Source organism: Lampris incognitus, chromosome 3 (assembly GCF_029633865.1).
Source record: "Lampris incognitus isolate fLamInc1 chromosome 3, fLamInc1.hap2, whole genome shotgun sequence".
Lineage (NCBI taxonomy): Eukaryota > Metazoa > Chordata > Actinopteri > Lampriformes > Lampridae > Lampris > Lampris incognitus.
In genome coordinates this window covers 76575018-76595198 of record NC_079213.1, presented here as the reverse complement: position 1 = coordinate 76595198, position 20181 = coordinate 76575018, and the positions used below count along the sequence as shown (strand labels likewise).

The window sequence follows — 20181 nt, the reverse complement described above, 5'->3', positions numbered from 1 at the left end:
ACTTTCTGTCCTCGTTGCTTAGACCTTCAACATATTCTGAGATTTCAATTTTCTAACTTTTCTCCGTTTAATTTTAAGTTTTATAGCTTTCATCTGCGAGTTTCATAGGTACGCACGTTGTTGCTCGGCCATGTTTTGCCACACGTTTTGCGCGTGCATCTTGGATTACAACGCAGTTTTTACGTCATGCGATAAGGGTCTATATGAATTGTTATTAATACATTTTCATTTATTTACGTTCAAAATTCCTGTCTCCCGACTCACTGCCAGCCAGGCAGCATCTCTCTTGTGGGGCAGTTTGCAGTTTTCATGCGCAATGTAGTACAATATCAGCTGGTTAGACACAGCAACAATCGAAGTCTCCTCCATCCTTGGCCCACAAAGAAAATTACAGCCAATTACAGCCGAGTGGGGTCAACCACACACACTTCTTTCCTATTGGTTGAGGCTGCGGATTCACCGGTCAAAGTTCACCAAAGGTTTTTTTTTCTTTTTGTATTGACACGTTTAAATTCTACATGCAACAAACACTTAAAACAAAAGAAAGGGGGGCGGTAATAAAAGTAAAGAAAATTAAGAAAATTAAATAAATCAAATACATAAAAGAAAGGGAGAGGAGTCCTAGGTGTTCTCTGCAAGTTCTTAAGTCAGAGATTTCCATAGCATTCTTCTTCTCCATGAGAAATAATGACACAGTTCCCTATGGAATATGCAGAAGTTCGGCTGCGTTTTCAGGAATCTGTTCTTATGTAAAAATAACTTTGCAGGAATAGTTATTTTGTTAATCGCCAAAATCGTGTATTCCATCTTTCACAAGCATACCAAAAACCACATCCTCTTTTTTTATAATTCAGAGAAATTGCCAAATTTAGGAAACAACTAGTAACGCAGATCTTACCAAAAGGCACCAGCAAACTGACATTCATAAAACACATGTTCTGTTGTTTCAGTGTGCTCACTGCAAAACGAGCAGTTGTTACAGTCTAAACCAAACCGAACTCGAACGTTCACCGAAGTGCGAAGCGAAGATGTGAATTTCCTTCGCCACCGGAAATGAATGTTTTACTCACCCCTTCACTCACATAGAATGGAAGTCAATGGGTCGCGTATGTGTGACTGTAGCATGATGATTGGGCATACAGGAGGCAACAAAGGCATCCTTTCCGTCAGCTTTGGTAAGGGCGAGTAAACAGGGCAAGTAAGTCGTGTTGACGGCTTCCGGGTAGCGTAGCGGTCTACTCCATTACCTACCAACATGGGGATCACTGGTTCGAATCCCGGTGTTACCTCCAGCTTGGTCGGGCGTCCCTACAGACACAGTTGGCCGTGTCTGTGGGTGGGAAGCCGGATGTGGGTATGTGTCCTGGTCACTACACTAGCGCCTCCTCTGGTCGGTCGGGGCACCTGTTCAGGGGGGAGAGGGAACTGGGGGAAATAGCGTAATCCTCTCACACTCTACGTCCCCCTGACGAAACTCCTCTATGTCAGGTGAAAAGAAGCGGCTGGCAACTCCACGTGTTTCGGAAGAGACGTGGTAGTCTGCAGCCCTCCCCGGATCGGCATAGGGGGTGGAGCAGCGACTGGGATGGCTCGGAAGAGAGGGGTAATTGGATGGGTACAATTGGGGAGTAAAGGGTTGGGGGTGGAGGGAGTGTTGAAATACACAGTAATAATACAGTGGTTAAAAAAGGTTGGCTAAAGGCATTTTACAAAGTTAACAAGAAAAAAAAAACGCAAACAAAATGAATCCTCGAATCAATCAAAAGACATACAGTTTTGGATTTGATTCATGTAGAAAATGTTGTTACCTTTACCAGCAACCAAAGTATGCAACACAAATGATGGAAACCAGAGAATGCCACACTGACAAGATGCTATTGCAAAGCGTTTATTGAAGAAAGAGGAAACCAACAGTTGGCTTGAGGCCCCTGCCAAAGATGATGAACAGATGAGTTGAGGTGGCATATTGTACTTTAAACATTGATGGGCCAAACTGTTTAAGGGGACTTTTACACTGTAACACCTTTGAAGATACTGTTGCTACTTGGTGGAAAAGCACATCTGAGAGAATCATCTAACAGTTGGACAGCATGCTCACAAAAGGCATAGTCTCTATCTGCTTTGGTCGAGGCAAGAAAACAAAACAAGTAAGGCATGTTAAGGTTTGCTGAAACGTACAGCGCTGCTAATCAATTCTGGTTAGCCAAAGGCACTTGGCAGACAAGACACAGAACAGCAGACAGTACAAATACAATGAGCAAATCATAAAAGGGCCAAATAGACCTCGAGCTTTGTGTAAAAGAAAAACAAAAAAGAAAGGAAAAGGCTTGAGCTAAAAGTCAGTGAAGCTTGTTATGTTCATATCATAGCCCATTTGGGTCGTCTGTAGGAGCACGTGAAAATGAGTTTTAAAGCACACTTAGGATGACACGACGATTTATTTCAACAACCAAAAGCTGAGATTTAACTTTCCTCAAGACCCATTCACCATGTAGTGTTAATAAGCCATTTACAACACCATTTGAAATAGGTAATTTAAGGACACGTGACCTTAAATTAAGCATGAGACTAGTTAATTATTTAGAATGTTCTGTTTTCTGATGAGTTTAAAAACCAATTATTAAATATATTTTTTTGTATATGAATGATCAGTTCCCAACTAATTTTATGAGGTGCAAGAAATAGGGAAACAATGCATAATGCTGACCTGGGATAAAACGTTGCACAACCTGATTGTTTTCATTAATTTAACAATCTCAGACCCTGACAATATAAGGTTGACCATTTTATGGAGTTCAAGGTAAAAGGATCGAGGATTGTAATCCTGAATTCTTTCTCCATTGAATGTACACAAGATGTGAAATCATGCAAAAAATAAAACTCCTAATCTACAACACTACCATATTATGCTTTAAGATAATATGGGATATAGTAAAAGACTAAATTTGTGACCTAATTTATGCATTTCCTGGACATCTTATATCCGATTCAGCAACAAGCCTACAACTAATATTCAGCAATAAAACTGTCTCATTCATAAAGCAGTAGCCTTAATTTGGAAAGAATGCTTACAGTAGTCTGTGTTTATACGTGGGTTTCTGTCATAAATCTGAACTCTGCCATTATGTTGACGCTGGAGATGTATCAAACAATTGCCTATTCCAAATAATATTTCACACATAATGTCAGAGAAACACTTGAATCACACTACAACGGCCACCTGCTTCCACTCTGACAGCACAGTGAATATTTGCTGCTACTAGCATGGTACAGTATAACAACAGCATGCTTTCCTTTAAGAACCAAGGCAGCATTGGAGATGGGAGTTTTGAATAATGGATACCATCACTTGGAGATGATTGGCTTTGAGAAGTACCTGCATTAGAATTTTAAATTAGCATTACGGTACGACTGTGGTAGAGAAACCGTTTCTTTCTGCCTTCACCCACTGCAGGCTTTGGTAACTGTTTACCAGCTCCAGATTGAACCAGAGAGGCTATTTATCTGCAGTGCTTCTCCCCTGTAATAATGTGAGTTGTGTGTTTTCATCACTGGATGTGGTGTTTGTAGGTTCACCTCAAACACTGGCGGTCAAAAGGACAAGTGGAGGAGTCGAGCCAGTATCAGCTCTCAGCAGAAAATTAACACGAGTGGTTCCTCAGCCAATTTGGTTGCAGTATCTGTGCACTATTTCCTTGCATTGATACTGAAAACAAGCACCACATAGGGAGTGTGGCATAATGGTTTTTGAACATTTGAATGCTGGGCCAGAAATCTGACAGTGTATTCCTTGACATTCATTGTGATTCAGCAGTTGGAAAGCAATTGCCTTAAATGTCTGCTCCAATCAAGTGTCCTGTGGTCAAGCTAATTCTATGGGATTGAAATAAAACTCTAAGGAAGCTACCGCAGACCACAATTTTGTTTGTTATGATAAAACAAGACTACATATCCTTTATACGTACGGAGCGGTCAGAGGAATCTGATATGATTTGTAGCTTCTCTGAGCACTATATGTTGAATTATAGACAGGTCCAACAAGATATCGTTGATTTCAAGACAGCCAACGATGTCTGTAAAATGTGTCTCTAAACGGCTTTCCAGTATCTTAACTGGACTTACATGCCTGAAAATCCATCATGTTTTTTTTTTCAAGGAGTGCAATCGCCTGTGATGATTTAGTGTCAGTAAAAGTTTTTGCTTTCTAATTCTGTCCGTCTCTGACACAGACAGTGCAGTGTGCCACTAGATAAAGTCACATACAACAAAGTCCTGGAGAGAGTGTACAATGAATTTATAGCAAAAAACGATTTGAGAGGTGAGTAAGGAACAGGTCTATCGCTAAATATAAAGGGTCAACATTGTCAGCTCCATCTAAAACCAACCAAGATCCTGGGGTCAGAGTGTGGAGGGGCTCGCGATATTTGCGCATGTTGGGTATATATTGGAATTTTTTTTCAAAATGAATTGAACCATTTTTTTTGCAATTTTCAGGTACAAATGTTTCCTCAGTGAAAGTCCAGCAAATGACAAGTTATTATTTGGGCGTACAATAATTGATGAATGGCTTATCAACACATCAGGTCTTACCCCGTTCAGGACTTTGCCACAAACAGCAAAGACGACTTTAATTGGACTGACGTGCAGAATAGACTTTTTTTTTCATTCATATATTTTTCTTTCAATTACCCTGCACTCGCTTTCACTAATCCCAATAGCATTGAGGGCCAATGTACCACAACATTCACCTACTTTGTTGACATTATAATTTCAAGTATTACAGCCAAAATGTCATATTAGTTTCTCTGTTTTTACCAAAAGCTAGATATGTAACATATTTCTATAACAGTGGCTGGCAAAGAACTTTATTTTTCCTATGTGGCCCTTGCATTATGCAGACCCTTATACAGACAACTGTATGGGTATTTGTTTGCCAAACTTAGAAAGCACAATAAACTAGCATGAGATTCTGTGAATTTGATGAATTAATTTTAGCTGTGATATTTTAATCTCCTATACACTATATCGACTTTACTTTTATTTTCTTATCACCTTAAATCATAAAAAAGTCTTACTGACTTTTGCTGTGATAGTGACCATCAAATTTAAAAAAGCATGAAGAAAAAAAACAAAGAAAAAAAATAAAAAGGTCCATTACACCAAAATCTACCAAACACTAAAATCAGAGTAATACTGGGGTAACTCTCATCGTCCCTTCTTTTCCCATCATAAGTATAACTAGACACACAAATGGCAGTTTATAAAACATAAAAGATGAAAGTGAATGGGTAGAATCGATGCTGACATGCAGCATAATGACACATGAACTCACATACAAAGATCAGTACCAACAGCACGATACAACTTTTGACACAGCGGTCGTAAGGACACTGACGTTTGAATCTGTACAGCTTAAATATCTCTTTATCCATAAAAATTCTGCATATCTTTATAAAGTGTCAATGCAATTGATATTATAAAATTGCATAGCTATCTCATGTCCATTATCTTTGAAAGAGGCTGCTTGTAGTACAATCAACGATCTAATCCATCTAATGATTCATGAAAAAAAAACTGTTTAACTGATAAATCCAAATGGACAAATCTCTTAAGATAGTGAATTCACTTCAATGAAAAATACAAGAATAAACCCATTTTCTTTGTCACAATAAAGCATACTCATATCCATACGTAAGGAATGTGGTAATTGTGCTGTGTACAACAGAGAGGAGGATGTCTAATGGGGTAAACTCTATTGGGATATTACAAAAGCATGTTAAAAGGAAATTGTATTCTACAGCTGCCTGTTCAGGATTGAATCATTTGACTCTCAGAATCACTGCTTGCAGTTCCCGCATTTCCAATCGATTTAAGTCATTCTTAAAAAGGGTACATATAAAATAAGTACACATTGTAAATGGCATGCTAAATCAAAGTCTTTGGTGTTCAGCTACAGAGCACTTTGAGACTGTTTGGAATTCTACTACGTGCCTCTCAGATCTGCTGTGCAAGGATGAGCTTCAGTGTGTGCTTCTGCATGTTATTCATATTTATATAGACTAAAGTTGCAACATTGGTGCCGTATGTGTTATGTACCGCTGAACACTAAAGAGTAACATTAATTGCATTTATAGATGAAATACGCTGATAAAATTTCTTAACATTGCTAAAGCTATAGTCACACAAATACTTGGATTTTGACCTTACATCTTAGCTAAATGTGTCAAATATATTGAGAGGTTTAAGGAAATCCATTATAGATCAAGATACTCTGTCAACCAGTAAGATATGGCTGAACATGTCATTTTCACTATGCCCAGAACATGTAATTGCTTACAATGACTATGCCATGTAATGAGATGTAAGGACAATGACCATGCATTTGGATTTTGGAATGATTCTGCAAAAGCACATTCAAAATGCAAATACCCCCAAAAAAAAACAACAAAAAAAAACAAAAACGAAAAAAGAAATAATTCCACTGTGGTTGTACTGAATCCACTGCTTTAAATATACTGTAATGTGCAGATATACTGCTGTTTGATGTTATACTAAAGATATAGGATATTGACTTGTGAACGCTGAGGACAGCAAGCTTTGGCGGGTGTGTTGTGTGTGTGTGTGTATGAGAGAGAGAGAGAGAGAGAGAGAGAGAGAGAGAGAGAGAGAGAGAGAGAGAGCGAGTTAGCGTGGGAGTGACTGAGTCAACACAGTGGAGGTGACCGGGTGCTGGGGTTGTTCAGAGGTCAGTGGTAGCCTTGGCAGTCAGGGCCTGGATGCGGCTGGTGTTACAGTTTTTGCAAAGGACATGGCCATCCAGAGGGTAGCAGCCCTGGTTATCCCCCTCAGAGAGCAGAGAACCACAGTCCTGCAGGACACAGAAACTCTATCAGGCTACATTTGAGAACGAAAATCATTTGCAACACTCATGGGTCATGTGCAGTCATATGCTCACTGTGATAGCCCCGAACAAAACATTTAATGTGGTTTAAGATGAAACTACCATCTAACCTATTGATCGTCAGTCTGTTTTCTAGGACTCCCCTTACATGTAAACCAATGAAACTGAATCCATATTTTTATGTTCCCGATAAGTCTGTCTGGCCAAAAGATTGCCATTACTAGTTAATGTAAACTCTGATTGCCGCATGCACACACAATCCAACATACATGTGCAGAGCTACACACATTTACACAAACATACAATCATACAGCCTAACTGCCAAGCAGTCATGTACACATGGATTGGGTATCCCTTTTAAATTATATGAAAATTGGGTTACACTGCAGTGACATGCATACACACACACAGAGCCATAACTACATCTACTCATTTCTCCCTGGTGACAAAATTCTTCTCTTGTTGAGCCCTTCAGCTGAACTAATCTGCTTTGCTTTCCTTTGACCTTTATGTCTGCCAAATGCTGTGCACTCACATTGGCACGTCTCTGACAATATGACATGTTACTTCTCTTTTAGCCAGGCACGTAATGCCCCAGTGCTGCTTATCACCCAACAAGCACTGGGTGACATACTGGTTAGTATGTAAGACTGTGAACCTTTCAGGCAAGAAACAGCGAGCTATTCTAAGCAGGTCAAGGAGAGGTGATTTGATTGTCTCCCTGCAAAGGTGACTAGAGGAATGAGCATATTTCCCTTCGTGCCACACCATGGTGAGAGTCACACACAGCTCTGGCATGTCTTCTGTGGCTGGTTGGATAATTACTACTTTTAGCTGCACAACATTCCCGACCCCATGCACATATAGAGTACATACCTCGCAGCGGTAACATTGCACGTGGAAGTCACGGTCCAGAGCCACGATACGAACAGTCTCTTCCTGGCCCGGTGCTGGCATTATAGGCTCAGAGCACACACAGCAGCGGGGGGCAAACTTCCTATGAGAGGGATTCAAAGATTCATAGAGATGCAGTGCCATATAGAATACTTATGAGCTTCACTGATAAACACCATCTTACTCTCATTTAGAATATTTTCTATGCAACTTTTGGCTTTTTATGGGACATGAATAACACGAAACAGCACATAGAGATAATGGGACGCTGCAATTGTAATAAGATAGATTGAAACCTAGGATGTTGCAGATAACTCTGGGTTTTTATGGCACAAACTAACTGGTTGAAATAGAGGAGGGTACATAAATCATTCTCACATTTGTTCCTCAGCTTATTGACTAAAGCACTCAACTATCAAGGCAGCCCTATAAGCTAAATGTGCTCTTGTCCTAATAGTTTGACCGTAACCAAAGTATTTGGGGAAGAGCCACAACAGCTTAGAGCTTTGTCAGGTGACACACTTCACAAATGATCATAACTTCTTCTTACAGTATGTTTTCACGCCTTCAAATCCAGTTATTTTGGGAACCCCATGAAGGGAAGAGGTCTCTTAGGAATGGGTTTATTGAGGATGTGAAAAGTGTGCTGAGGTTTCAGGTCCTGTCAGGTGACTGAAGGCACGATAGATACTTCTTCTAACAACATGCTCAGTGAATGTCTTTGACGCAGGAAGTCAGGGTGTTGGTGTGGCTTTTGAACACCGCAGCCATGGTAGTGAGAACAGCTCACGCCCTGCACAGCTGTTCCTCGACACAAAGGGTTGCATTGTTGAGGTCACATTTGTCATGTGGAATTAAATAACAGCACATAAACGCTAATCTACAAAGCCGTGCACTCAACAGTGGCTGTTTACTTTTGCTTCCCTTCTGGTCACCAAGAAAGATTCCAGTTTTGGCAAGGCAGCTCTTGTGCAATCATAGAGAAGAGCACGGTGATGACACTTACTGTCCAATGTGCACATGCAATAACCTTACCTGTGATCCCAATATTGTATTAGTGCTGTGTCCATTGTCTTTGCTGGCCAGTGAAACTCTTAACAACTTACTTGTGAAAGTCCTCGATGCAGTGGATGTGGTTAGCAGCATCCACGGTGAAAGGGATGCCATCCAGGCTGCGCTGGCACACCACGCAGGTGAAGCAGTGAGGGTGGTAGGCTTTCCCTGTGGCTCGCAGGATGCGCTCCATGATGGGCTTACTGCAGATGGTACAGGTCTCCAGGGTGTTCTGTGGACACACACACACACACACACACTATGATTTTGATAGTGCATTTTGAAATGCTCTCAAGCTAATTTAACCATTAGTCTACTGATAAACATAAAAAGGCATTTTTTTATATAGATTATTTGAACAAGTGTTCTGTTTGAGCATAGTCTACAAAGACAGTCTTCAAAACCTGTCTTGCCAGCATGACACTCAAAAGCTCTGCTCCCGCATCTGGCTATGTGTTTAAGCTATGCAACAAATAAATCGACAGTAAAAGACCTTTAGCTAGGGCTACCCTGTCCTCAAATGGCTCTGAAGCTGAAGGAATCTGATTAGTAGTTCTCTCAAACACAAACACAGTCATTTTTCAACTGCCCTCACCCACACTCCATTCCCATATATGCGAGAGCGTGAGCAGTAAATACTTCCACTTTGTGATGACTGCAGGTTTTCTGCAGCCAGGGAACTGGGCAGCTGGCCCGAAGGGGGATGTAGTGGCCGCCTGCCTCTGACTTATCTGTGGCATTCCTCTTCTTAATATCTACTGGGACACACCATTTGTTATTTCAATATTTCATAAATAACGATTGCCTCTCTAAACAGCAATGCAATTACAGGGGGATGGATATATCTTGTGAGGGTGATCAATGTGAGGCCTGATGTGGCTGTGTGCAAAGCTGATGAATCTGGCTCTCGCTGTTCTGTTTAGGCATTTCCTGGATCTCCGTGTCTCTTGCTGCTTTCTGTTCTTTCTCTCTCTCTCTCTCTCTCTCTCTCTCTCTCTCTCTCTCTCTCTCTCTCTCTGTGCGCTTGGCTGGGCTGGGCTGAGCAGTGCATGGTTTAGCTGTTCCCATTGGCTCCTGCTGTAGTAGCAAGCTGCCACAGTGTTTCCAAACACAGCTCCGGGTGTGTAGCAACACTGCGCTGCGTCATCTACTGCCTCCCAGAAGCGCTGCCAGGTCCGGCCATTTAAAATGACACTTCTGTAACCGGTCAGCCGAGGTAAACACCCGACCATCCCGTCTAGAAGTATGGCTAGGCTGGCATTCATGTCCCTATGCCAGTGAGTGGAGTGGCTTTACAAACTGTGGTTCATTTGAAGTGCAATGTACATTTGTACTGTGTATAGTTCTTTGTGTTGTGAGTGTCAGACCTCTGCTTCCTTGGCCTATTATGGCTCACAGCGGCCAAAGGATGTGAGAGGGCCAAGGATGAGCACAGCTGATGTATGACTTGGGGCAAGTTGCTGCAAAAAGTGGTTTCAAAAAAGGGGTCATTTCTTCAAAGCTCTCCTGGAGAGGCATTATTTCATGAAAAGCAATGTGTGCAGCCAAGCTTTTTTCTTTTCTTTTTATTTCCCTCCATGACTGCAATAGAAATAAACATTATTCCCAGGGCAACGTTTGTGTATAAACAATGTCCATATCGCAATCCTCTGTGATACTGGAAGTGGAATAAAGCCTTTAATGAGCTTGCTGCACTGAGCCCTCGAGGTTTGCCTCACTTCTCTACCCTTATGCACGAGAGAGAGATAGAGAGGGGGAGAGAGTATGTTGGAAACCTACGATTCTAACGATAAGAGAGGGCTGAAAAATACGACACCACTGTCAACCTTTAATCATCTGTCTGCAAGTTCACTTACTCTCATCTGCTCTTCATGTGGGACTAGCTTGCCCTTGTTTAGCTTAACTAGAGCATATGATTTCACAGCACACAGATCCTCCGGGCCATTGTAATGAGTACAATACAAAATTTCCCCCTCTTTCTTTCTGATAAGTGAATTTGATGGCCTTAAATGTCTTGCTGTGGTCAGTTTCTGATTAAAGTGCATGAATTCATTTAGAGCTGCGCTGCTTGACACAGCTGGGTAACTCGGTTTATGTTTTATTAGGTAACACTGAACATTCATTAGCCAGGTTATAGGAGCAACAGACTGACGTCAGAACAGTATGATTTTATTTTTTTTCTAAAGAGATTGGTTGTGTGGTGGTTACAACTTCCACAGATGGTTTTGAAAACTCGACATGACTCGGTTTGATGTAGCCTCCCGGGGAGAGCTGGAGGACCTGTACAGTCTGCCACTAGAGGGCTGTATATGTCTAGAGATGTCCGGGCTCTGCTTCTCCCTTTGCCTAAATGTGATGTATTCAAGCACACGTGTGTCCCCCCCCCCCCCCCCCCCCCGCCGCCTCATACATTTCTCTAAGTGTTTGCCCAGAAGGCTAAACAAATGTCTAGGCAGCTGAGGTAAAGTGGATTTAGGTCAGACAGCGTTTTGCTGTACTGGGGGTGAGTGGAATGCGTTAAAGTCAGTTGTGGTCCTTTTTTATTTTTATTTTTTTAATTTTTTCAAAGCGCTCTCACGGTCTCTCCGAGCGCGACCAACACCAAACAGCGGCGATGCCCGCAACAAGTCCGGCGTCACTCAGTTTCGCGCCACTGGACAGCCAACTCACAAACGCTATTTGACACGGCTGTCCGTCTCACTCCAGAGCATGACGACAAACAAAGCGGAGTTAAGAAGTGCCCTGTGCTGCGCTCCCCGCATGAGACACGGGCCTGGCACACTGAGGAGTACACAGAGGCGAAACAAAGAGGTGGCTGAAACTGGGAAAGTCTTGAAATATTGCGTTTCTTCAAAGATGCGGGGGGGGGGGGGGGCATTTGCCGCGCTTTCCATAGCAAATCTTGCATCGATTATTTTCTTGAATCAGGCCACATCTTGACCATTGCTGGAGTGACCCATCTTATTTCCGGAAGTTGCCAGTGGTATTAAGAAAAATACAGGTGACACTGCATTCAAAACGAGTGCATTTCTCTACCATCACTTACTTCGAGTGAAACACGATTATTCGAGTTTTAATTAAGAACTTAACTACCCATTAAATTAGACATTTTGGTGGAGTGTCCCTCCTGTGGCCAGTGGTGGAACTAACATACGTGTTATAATATAGCTACGTGTTCGAATATAGTTAACGGTCTGAAAACTGCAGCGGTGAAACCGCAAACTTTAATCCGTTAACCGTCTTCCCCTGCTGCTTTTTTTTGTTTTGTCGATACAAATTTCTACACCTATCTTTTCTTATTTCACATGGCCAAGTCCGGCTGACAGGAGGGGGCTTAAATCCAGCGAGAATGCACGCGATTTATGTCCTGGCACGCTGAACTTGGAACGGGCCACGTTTGTAGATGATTTGATACAGTCTGTGTCCAGACTCTCACAGAATGTGCTGGTCTGCACCCAGGCCATGCTATGTGAATTAAATCAGGCTTAACCCATTCAAGGAAGTCCAGCTCTGTCCAGCAAGTGCTTCTGTAGAAGTTTTGAGCATCGCGCTATCTATAATTTCTATTTCGGTGCATAATAAGGGAATAAGAGACATCTAATTACTGTTGAACCATAACGCAAATAACTGACCCTTGTGCGTCCTTTGGATAAACATTGACCTATATGACTTCTCTTTTTGTGACACAGATGTGGGAAACTAACTTGATCCTGTTTCAGGACGAGTCACTCTCTAAGTGAACGGATTGAAATCTGACTTTTACAGGGTCAAGTGTTTTTATTGCAAAAGAAAAAAAAGGTTAAAACTGTAACATTATAAATTTCAAGCTTTCATCGAAAGTCTCTTTCTTTTTTTTACATCTGCCTCAGTTTGTCATCAACAGTTTTTCTTAAATGTGTTCAGCCCAACTTACTAACTGTAGGATGCCTCTGAAGGCTAATGGCAGCGTTGATTATCTTCTTTAAACCTCTGCAATGTTCAAGGACTTTTTTTTTTTAAAGGCCATACCATTTACTACCACAGCTCATTTCAGCATCAGGCTATTCTCACCTTGCAGATCACTTTCATCCCCAAGCAACTGAAAAGTGCATCGTAAATACCCTTGAGAGTACAGTCTTCAGTCCGAGTTTGCAAGGGTATTAAATAATGTCCAATACTTTTATAAAGAGGGAGCAGGGTTTCCTGCATTTACAGTTGTTTTGGGATCAACTTCTGCTCATATATATTGGATGGACAGACAGACAAACAGGTCAGTGTTTAAGACCATCCACACTTATGTTTTAATCCTTATTCTGGAATGAGTCTCCATGTACATGTAACCCTGAATGATTCGTTACATACACAAGAACAACTTGTGTACTTAACGATTGTCCCAATGATGAATAACTTCAAGGGATGAAATGAAAATTTACTCCTGCAGTGGTACTAGTTGCACCTTGGAGCCATTTAGTAATTCAAATGCAATACAAAGTTTTTGACAAGGTGATAGATGAGACTATGGCAGTCGGAGTAAGTGGGGAAAACTCCAAATCAAATTTATTTCCACACTCTTCGGCCAAATTGCAGAGGCTGAGGCCAACAGAAAATGCCAAAAATCTGCTATGGTCGAGGGAACTTGAGAGCTCATTTAAATCTTCATATAGTTGCAGAGGGATTGTGGTTGCTCCTCCCTTCGCGGCCTGGCTCAGGCTACAGAAGTACAGAGGTCTATGTGTAAATGTGTTTGTGTGCACACGTGTGCATAGAGTATCAAGTCCCTTGTAGAGCAGCCACGGCTTCAGCAGGGGCCAAGAGTCATCATGATCCTCACAGATGATCCTGCAGCCCTCTCCTACCTCCTACCCCTCCCCTCGTGAAGGTTAACAAGTGAACAACCTCCTGACATTTCCCTCCCCGGAGCCCAACTCTCACCCTGGACACCCAGGAGGATCCTGTTCCACAGCCCTTGACTTTCAGCTTAAATTTACATTTAATTTTATGAAAGTAATTACTTTCAAGTGACCAGTGTTCCCTGGCATTCTGACTCCATTTGTCTGTGTAATTGTTCACATGCAAAGAATTATGAGCATACTAAGGATGGGCTTTAAATTACTTACATGAGTTGAACAAAAAAGCCTTGGTCCTTCACAGTATAACCATGTTATATACATTTCCAGGGTGCGCACAGCATTTGCCTGGGTCCAAACGGTGGTGCCTCGACAGAAACAATTGAGGTGTGTGCTTTTGTGTATGCGTGGGCATGAGCATGTACACATGTTGGTGTGCACCGGAGTGACTCTCCTAATGCTCCAGTAACTCTGAGCCTGTTTACTTCAGAGACCACTGACCTTGAAAGTATCGGCTGTATAATTCACAGACAGAGTTTTTGTGACAGTCTTCTCAGTGCATGCCAGTCAGCCAGGACGAGTGTGCTGAGGCTTAGTGTCTCTGACCTGGAAAAGCCATGCTGCCCCTGAGTGTAAGGTGCTGGATCTCTGTTCTGCTCAGCTGAAGAGTCTGTCTGTCTCTGCAATAAATTCACACTGGGGTATGACTGACCAGAGCATGCTGGAATAGGATGGCATCATGCCAGAACCTCCTATCCCAGTTTGACTTTTTACATTCAGTTTAGATCTCTGCCTAGACTGTTTATTACCATGCTTGCCCCCCAACTCAGGCTTAGTCCTGCAATCCCTTTAACCGGCACTGGATGCTGCTGGCTCTGGCTATGTAGGGTTCTCTTCAACTCTTCAGCATATGTCACTTTGACAAGCTAAAAAAATGGCTCAAGTGTCAAATGAGATTTAAACATTCACAAATAACACCATACTCGGTTGTGTGACAAGTGCAGCTGCCATATCAGTTCTCACAGATGTATGATATTTTGTTCGCATGATAACATCAGACTGAAGCTTACACAGAGGGACATCGCCGACACATAGATCATGTCTTTCTCAGGCCCATCTTTTACCAATGAAAGGTGGCAGTAGGGCCCTGATCCCTCTCCAACTCAGGCAAAGCGGCTGGGCGGTCTTTCTGCCTTCCTTCCTTAAATTTAGCTCCACAGCAGAATGTGACCCCTCTGGACATTGGGCAATGTCTCCTACTCCGGTTTCAGAGAGAAACTGACAAAGACCCAGGCAGAAGTCCTCCCATGCCATGAGTTAGAGTGACATTGTGGTGGGTCAGCTCTGGGTCATGGATATTTTTCTCCTGTTTGCTCCTGAGGCGAGGAAATGTGCTTCGACAAAAAACATGAGGAGGGTTTAGAGGGTCCGGTATTTGGTATCACTTTCTCTATCCTTGTCCAAACGGTGTATTCTAATAACAAGGCTCTGCTATTCATTTACTCCCTTGCAATGGATACGATTGCTGCATCAAGTACAGTCCAGTAATAGGAAATAATGACCTGCTTGTGTAGTTCACACCCACTGTACAGGGCAATTATACACACACATAATTGTCTTCGCAAGGCTTGAGAAGTGCTAAGATGTGAAATCCTATTCACACAAGTGCTATCTAATTGGCTCACTCCTTTGAGGAATTACACCGAGTTAATCATGTCTGAATATACAGAACTCAATTAGAACTCTGCAAGCTAATGCAGACAGCCATGAATATTTGATGACGGAGTCAGCAGAAAGCTCAAGTCTTTGTGTGTTCATAAGCGTGCTTCAAATGACAAGTAAAACAAGGGTGGGTGTACCTGCCACCGCCACTCATTGTTGCTCCCCAAACAGCGTGTGCATGGCAGCTCTCCCACCATGACGAGCAGCTGTGCAGCAGCTCACAGACATCCACAGCCACAACAGCACGCTGCTGCAGCGCCACAACACTGAGCATATGGGGGCCCTGATCTCCCTGCTCTGGCTGCAAGCCTCTGAATCTGACTACCTGGATATCCATCATGCAGACATGACAGGTGTGTGGGTGGTGTGTAGTCATCTCTAATTATAACCACGCCGTTGTCAGGGAAGCAACCTTGTAATCTTTATCCCCCTGCATTTTCTGACTGGCTGCACGCATCATCTCTCACAATGCTGCGTGCAGAGGATATGAGACGCAAATACGAGGTATTATATCCTATGTCCCCCCAAACCCCCCACTTTTTCAATGACAGCAAAAGCTTTGGGGAAGTCCACGGGGTTCCCCCTCACTGAGCAGAAGAGTGTTAGCCTGGTAAATTGTGCTGTAGAGGACATCCATCACCAGGAGCCCCCAGTACAGCTGGCGTTATGTCCATCACCCCTGGCTCCTGTGGCACTCCTTTAAACTTCCCTTTGCTGTGGAGATCCTAGAGTTTTTTGAAACTGCGTTTCAATGTATATTACCATGATCAACAAGAGGAAAACTTCAGTGCCACGATTTTGACTTGAGAGGTTTGACATGGATCACTCCGAAACGTCAAGTAAATATTTGTAGAAAATCCTCAAATATATTTTGCATTTATAAGGCATGAACGTAAACAAATAATTCATTCATTCATTATCCAAACTGCAGGCGGGGAGACACTGTGGCCAGGTCGCCAGACCATCACAGGGCACACACACACACACACACCTAGGGACAATTTAGTACGGCCGATTCACCTGACCTACATGTCTTTGGACTGTGGGAGGAAACCCACGCAGACACGAGGAGAACATGCAAACTCCACACAGAGGACAACCTCCAAGGTTGGACTACCCTGGCCTCGAAGGCGACCGTGCTAACCCCTACACCACTGTGCCACCCAAATAATTCAGACACATCTAATATAGTTCATACAAAAATCACACACAGTTAGGGGATTGAATCTGGATTAATATTTGCTATTATCTACATCATTTGGAAGAAAGATGATTTATTTTCTTCTTTCTATGTTGGATTCTAAATGCATTGCAGTGCACTGGTAGCTAGTGTTCAACACTGGCCTCTAACAGTGCTGTGTCACAAAAGACCCTTCTCTACAGCGGTGCACCAGATGTTGCTGTCATTACAATTCATATGAACAGTTTGCATTGAGACTGGATTCTAAGTGCTGGATCAGAAAATTTGTGATGCAAAAGAAAGGTATTCTGATGTGAAGTCAAGAGAGACAAAGAGGGCAATGGAAACAGGCGACCAGTCAGTCAAACTGCAATATTACTCATTTAAGATTAAACAGGACAGGCCAACAGACATGAGTCACACTGCCAATCATGATCTTCTCCTGGTGACTGACAGGTCAGGCCTCATGATGTGCACTTCCTCTTTTACAATACCAGATTGGGAATTATTTGGGGAGCTTCGCCATTGAGACCAAAAGCCATTTATTTTAAATAGCTGAGCTACAGTATAACACCAGATAATGAAAATAATTACGTTCAAAGAACTTGGTTTCCATGACCTTGGTGATCTCGCTGAAACTCTTTCAAAAGAGACAGGAGTAGATTAAGGTTTTTTATGTGGGCAAATCCCTATTTCTTTAATACTGCCGTTCTTTCACTGCAAAACAAGAGGTTTTGCCATGACCTTGTGTTACTCGTGATAGTGTTATTACATTTAAACAGGCAGCACTTCTAATAATCTGTGATTCAATGTAAGTGATGGGATAAACAGGACAGTGGGCATGTGATTCTGCCAAGACAGAAGCCTGGGCACTGTCTGCAGCCAATGTATGTCTCAGTTTAGCAGACTGACAGGCTCTGCTTAACATCCCATTACCTTAAGGGAAAGGCACCTAATGTACACAGTTTAAAAAAAATCAATATAAATTAGGATTTCCAGTCAGCAATTAAACAGCTATGCTGTTGCCCAAGGTTAAATTGTCTAGCATCTACCCTGATATCGCCCCCACTTGCGACAAATGCAAAAACAGCGATGCTACCTTGATCCATATGTACTGGCTGTGCCCTCACTTACCAAAATTCTGGAAAGATGTCTTTCATACCCAATCTAAAATTTCAAAACAAAACCTAGACCCAGACCCTCTTATTGCTCTGTTTGGCATTACTGATGGAGATGACTCTCATCTGACATCTGCGGCGCGCCGCATGGTGGACTTTGCTTTGCTCTTGGCCAGGCACGCAATTTTGCTCAAATGGAAGGATGCTGCCCTGCCCACACTTAGTCAGTGGCTTTGACACATAATGTCCTGTCTCAAATTAGAGATGCTGCGATTCTCAGTCAGTGGCTCAGAGGAAAAATTCTATAAAACTTGGGAACCCTTTTTAACATACTTTCATAATACCCAAACAGTATACGCATGATATTCATTTTAACTCGGCCCCTGACATGAAAAACAATTCCTGACTCCATGGAAATAGCTATATTATTTACTTTTTTTCTCCTAGACATTGTGCCTTAGAATTATTCCAGATAATCAGGGGGGTGGGGGGACAGGCAGTGGGGACATGGGGGAGAGAGGGAAGGGCTGTTTCACTTTATCACTGTTACCACTGTCACTGCCACAGGGTTTTGTTTGTTTTTGCTTGTTCTGTACATTGATGTGCAGCATTGTGGAATATGTGCCCAACGCTGTTTATTTTTGGTAAAAATTCAATAAAAATATTCTGAAAAGAGTAACAACTATGCTGTGGAATTTGATCACAGCTTTGCAGCAAAAGAGGAGGCAGTGCAGATATAGACAGCATGGGAATGACCTCTGAACGGCAAGTACGACACCCTCTGTAAGCAATTAACCTTAGCACCGCAGCATCCCAATGCAAAACTTCTTCAAAGACCAGCTCAGGCTATCAGCAAGATGAAGGTTCCTGTTGCTTTCACCATCATTAAGTAGGGGGTACTACATACTTCTCCTTACAAGTGGGCCTCCTAAAGTGAGAGGAAAGGGAAAATGACTAATTTCTAAGACTACTATTTTGATGTCAGTTTCTAAAATCCTACTGTGTATGAAAATTCTTTCTTGAACTCTCCACAAGTTGGAATCGCTGTGTAATGGCTCCTGTTTCACCTTCTGTAGGTGAAAAAATCTATTCTATGTCACGGATATCCACACACTTGCTTGTCATGGGAAATATATCGACCACTGACTCATAATATTGTTACAAGGACAGCATGAGAAGTGTCATGAATTGAAAAACATTAATAATTTGTGACATGAGAGTTTGCCAATTGGAACTTGACTACAATGCAGTATGGGCTGATGTCCACATTGTTTCAAGCCATGGAGAACTTTATGCTACTAAATATTCATGGTGAGGTGTAAACGCATGCCAAAGCTGATTTTTTGGAAGTAGATATACAGTAGCACTGATATATGTCAAAACGACAAACTAAGAATAATGTGCATTCCACCATTTTACAAACCAGAAGAAATAATAATGAATCCACCCAGAGAAGTGCGGCTTGATTAAAAAAAAAAACAATAAGCAAACTCATTCCCCTGTTAATTAATATTTAAACCATGTATTTCTAGGCTGCTGGGCAGCCAAGCTTTTGATAGTTCATTATTACAATACCCAAGTCATTGCAGTGTGTGCCTGCATACACTTAAACGATGACTAATTATGATGGCAACAAATCAAGAATTGGGGTAGGGCAGAGTTTCTTAGGTGCAAAGAAACTCACGCACATGGAGAGGGACGCAACCATCCACATACTTACGATCAGCTAGTCCATCTCTGTGGAGGGTAAGTCCCTCTCAAATGGATCCATAATTTCTGGATGAACTGGCCGGCGGGCCAGCCCTACAAATGGCAAATGTTGCTGACCGACTGAGTGATCATGTTTGACATGATTGGGCCACTGAATCAGGTGACCAACAACGTCACTGAAGTGACATGAACTGTCAACGAGTGCCGAGAGGCATGAGGGAGAGTGCACAGTCAAATAACCCCAAATAATCACTCTGACAAAACACTTTCTGGCGAATTCCCAAAATGGTTGCGCAGTTTTTGCGGTCAGTAAACATGCACAAATAATCCAAAAAGAAACTGCAATTTTCAAAGCGCCCGCAAAGGGGTGACATGCACCCCTCACTGTGCTGCTAAGCAAATGGCGTCTTGGTGCTCTGGTGCTATTTGCATGTATTTATATTAGGTACTATGCATACATAGCTCAAAATTGGCCCCTTTCTATGGAAATGAGCCTCATTACAAAAAAAAGTCAAATTCACAAACACCAGCATTAATAGCCACATGCAGTTAGAGTGAAAATTATAAGCGTCTTCAGAGAGTTGGCGGTAACTGATGCCCAGACTTTCCAGTGATCATGGCAGCAGTGATCGTAGTCAGGCGAAGGCATCATGCCAGGCGTAATCGTGAGTGGATATTTTGAAGGAAAATATAACTTTTTGATTTAACTGAGACCAAAACCATTCGCTGATGACGGTTCCCAGGTCTAACAATTCTTGCTATATTTGATGACATCAA

At 42.3% G+C, this 20181-nt stretch overlaps 1 protein-coding gene across 4 annotated transcripts in view; it reads right to left on the bottom strand.

Annotated features, from left to right (window-relative positions):
* Positions 1-1879: 1879 nt before the first annotated feature.
* The window catches only part of lpp (LIM domain containing preferred translocation partner in lipoma), a 210677-nt gene continuing 192375 nt past the window's right edge, over positions 1880-20181 (bottom strand). For all 4 annotated transcript variants that reach the window (XM_056276295.1, XM_056276294.1, XM_056276298.1 and 1 more), the window contains 3 exons: positions 8902-9080; positions 7778-7898; positions 1880-6868 (listed from right to left, as the gene is read on the bottom strand). In XM_056276295.1, the coding sequence (XP_056132270.1) occupies positions 6740-6868; positions 7778-7898; positions 8902-9080 (429 nt within the window). In that variant the 3' untranslated portion in view covers positions 1880-6739. The remainder of the gene's footprint in view (positions 6869-7777; positions 7899-8901; positions 9081-20181) is intronic.